Here is a 3,652-nt window from a genome sequence, read left to right on the forward strand (position 1 = left end):
TTTAAAAAGTATAAACCACAAATACATTTGATTTAGCACATACCTCTTATCTATGTATAATGCATTTCTCTTCAACTAACTCAATAATTTCTATGGACTGCTAGTTTTCTCACTTGCAGCTTTTAAAATTTTTATAAAGACGCAAGCATCTGCTACAAGTATCCAGCAATCCAATGCCTGGATTTGAGACATGCTCAAAGCACCCACGGACTGAATGCTAGTTCTACTTAGACCAAGATTGTGGCCAAGGATCCAGCAACATCTTCATAAGAAAGTGCATAATATAGAAATAACATTTAATAATAAAAGTTGTAAATGAAATTCATTTTGCATTAATGATATGATGTTTAACAGAACAGACCTGAGAATATAGAAGATCTACAAGAAAGTAATCCATGTGCCAGGGAAAGTGGTAAATGCTAGAAAATTATCGACCCATTCGAGAAACATGGAAAACATGATATGGAAGAAATAGAAATTGAGTCATTCAGTTTTGAGAAAACATAGAATTTATATCAGAATTTTGGAATTCTGAGTTATCAATCAACTGGGTGGACCAAATGAGGCTTCCTTAGAGCTATTTCTCATATGAACCACCCAAGTAATCCCCAGACTTGATAATACATACAGCAACACCGTGATCTTAGCAAAAGAAGGCATCCCTTCAATGAATAAAAGCATTCCTTGCAAAACTTTTTGCTGTTTTCCTCTTCAGTGGTTGTTAAATTACAGAAATTTAGAATCCCCAAGATCTGCAGTGATGTGGGAGACTCTCCCCAAGTAATTCTAAACATACAACAATGCAACCAAATGAGGGAACATGCTGAGGATCCCATTCGATGTGTTTTAGATACAGTATTTTCTTAAACGAGCAGGTGCCTCTCTGGTTGGCTGAACACTCAGTCCCAAGCTATAAACTGTTGCTTCGGTTTCATTCCTTCATTAAGTGCTACAAGGAGCAGAACTGAACCAGAGGTAGCATTTCATTTGTCCCAATCATGAGAGGCAGGCCATTCACCCATCAACAGCATCTGTTCATAACTCAATCTGTTTCAGTTGACAGGGGCTCAGGGCCTCAGACACAACTTTGTTGAAAATGAATTACAGTCCAAAATACTTATTCCTCTTCAAATGCACGAAAGGAAATTTTCTCAAGCAATGAAGGCCACTCATCTCCTAATTGTAGTGGATTCAACCCCATTGCTACTCTAAAGTCCAGTAAAGATATTGAAGGCCGGCTCTTTATTTCATGCATCCCTTCCATTGAAACACTGTTAGTTTGACTGTGCAAGAGGTGGTTCTGCCACACACCATTGATTCCTTGTGCAACCTTCCCATAAATATGCTGCTTTTGCATTGCAGCCTTTGTCTGATCAGTCCCTGATCTTTCCCCTGCTAGCTCTATACATGACTTGATTAACTTCTTCAGATAGGCATCCAGCCCATTATTCAACAAATTAGCACAACCAATTGTCACACCATGAAGACCCTCAGCTTCTGCTATATGCTCCATCCTCTTCCTTAATGTTTCTGTATCTGACAACTCACCACTGTCAAAGGAACTCATGTAATTACTCACTGCTGGAAGATCCCCCAAGCTATGGCTCATAGCCCTGGTTGCACTACCAAAACTAGCAGAGCAAAATGGAATTCCCAAAGGAGCAGATATAGGGCTCCCAATTCGAAAGGAATCAGAAGTGACTGGCTCAACATCTTCCACTATCACTACTTCAGTCGGACCTTTGCTATTTACATACAACTGATCACGAGGTGATTTATTCAGTCTTAGCCTCTTCAAAGGTGGAGGCAGCATTGAACTACTCTGTTCATTATCTGGTCGCTCAACAAGTCCTTGATGATGATGAGTTGGCCTCTGCAAGTCATATGCATACGCATCTCCATTCTCAGCAACATTGGGAATGATTTCTTCATTGTTAGCTCCCTGACGGGCAGCACCAATTTCTTTTCTTCCATTGGGGCCAAGGGGGCTTGGTCGATCAACAAGTCTTCTGTCACGTTTAACAGACCTTCCCTTCTGAGCAGACCCTGGTATGTCCCCATTTGATAAAACAACAGAATTTGATGCATTCAGTGGTGGACTCTGCTGATACCCATCTTCGTTTTGAGCTGTCTTTGCCACTCCACTAATCAGTGTGGTAACATCGTGAACAGGAGGTGGAGGTGGCACCTTTCCATTACAAGCATTCCTTAGAATGGACCGTATGAACTGATTGTGCAGCGCCAGGTTCTCCCGCCCAATTGTGAGGTAACATAGTTTATCAAACTCGACCTTGCTCAGTTTCTGACTCAACAATCTTGTCAAGTGACTAAAGTATCTATGTGCCTTATCTGGCCCAAGCCTCTTAACAATCTGAGCCTTCAATTCGGCAAGATTAATCCGCGAATGCTGCTGTGCGGGTGACATTTCAAATTTTCGAACCCATACAACTTCCAGATCAGCAATTCTCACTGGAACAAAGAGTTTCTTCTATTCCCCGACCAAGTTTCCACAAAACCCCAAAGTCAAAGCCGAACTTCTCCAACTGAATGAGATCAAAAGGAACGAAGAAAACCAACCCAAATCAACCTTAAACCCCACCACCTCAAAACTCCAACAGCCAAAAAAGAAACCACCCACCTTATTCAAGGTCCTAATTTCCTTTTACAAACGCAGAACTCACCACAAGCTAGGGCTCATTCCTCAGCCCCACAGAAACCAAACCCTAATGTTCCAAAACTACCCAGATCAAGAATGCAGAAAACTAATAAAAACAACCACCATCACCCGCGCCAAAACCGAAACTATCACTACCCAACTTACTAAAACCCTCTAATTCACATCCGAGAGTCGGAATTGGGATCTACAAACTACAAATCACCAAAGATTAACCCTAAGCTAAACCCCATTCTCTTCGGCCAAACAATTTGTTTTCTTCCTTTTCACATTGAAACCCATAAAATTCTATCTTGAACTACTGAAGAAGCCCATTGCAATACAAATTAAGGCAGAAACCTAGCGACCCACAAATTCTCGATCCCTCGTAGGTCGACACAGAAACCCACTAAATAGAAAGGATCGTTCATGAAGAGGAGTTCAATGGGTATCTCGACGGAACACAAGAAGCGCATTCAGAATTGAAGATAAATCGCTACGTTTGAAGAGAATTTGAGGGAAAGGAAGCCATGGCTGACCTGTGCCGAGCTTCCGACAGTGAAGATGCGGGGTCGTAGGCCGTCCTCCCCCGAGGAATTCTCTTCATCATGAGGGGGTTCTGCGTCTACCTTCGAGCTCTCTCTCTCGCTCTCTCGATTTTTCCCCCTTCTTTCTTTCTCTCCTATTTTTGTGGCGGTTTTTCCGATCTCAGCAAACGTTTACTCTTGTTTCCCTCTCTCTCTCTCTCTCGATTTTTTCTCCCTTCTTTCTTTCCCTCTTATTTTTTGTGGGGTTTTTTCCGATCTCAGCAAACGTTTGCTCTCTCTCTCTCTCTTAATTCCTTTTCTCTCTCTCTTAATTCCTTTTCAGTCCCAATTATATATTTAAATTGATGTATCATTTTATTTGGCCAATAATACTCGTGCTTCAAATGTATGTTTGTGATGGGTGCTCATATTTACCTCGTTTAAAACAAAATAGGTCCCATAGACTACTCTT

The 3,652-nt window shown here is 41.4% G+C and overlaps 1 protein-coding gene across 1 annotated transcript; it reads right to left on the minus strand.

Moving 5' to 3' along the window:
* Nucleotides 1–491: 491 nt before the first annotated feature.
* LOC149837276 (uncharacterized) lies at nt 492–3,400 on the minus strand. Its single transcript, XM_090007311.1, has one exon. The coding sequence runs from the start codon at nt 2,423–2,425 to the stop codon at nt 1,118–1,120; it is 1,308 nt and encodes a 435-aa protein (XP_089863437.1). The 5' UTR covers nt 2,426–3,400; the 3' UTR covers nt 492–1,117.
* Nucleotides 3,401–3,652: the final 252 nt, after the last annotated feature.

This window comes from Nuphar pumila, chromosome 5 (assembly GCF_984573655.1).
Source record: "Nuphar pumila chromosome 5, dmNupPumi1.hap1.1, whole genome shotgun sequence".
NCBI lineage: Eukaryota > Viridiplantae > Streptophyta > Magnoliopsida > Nymphaeales > Nymphaeaceae > Nuphar > Nuphar pumila.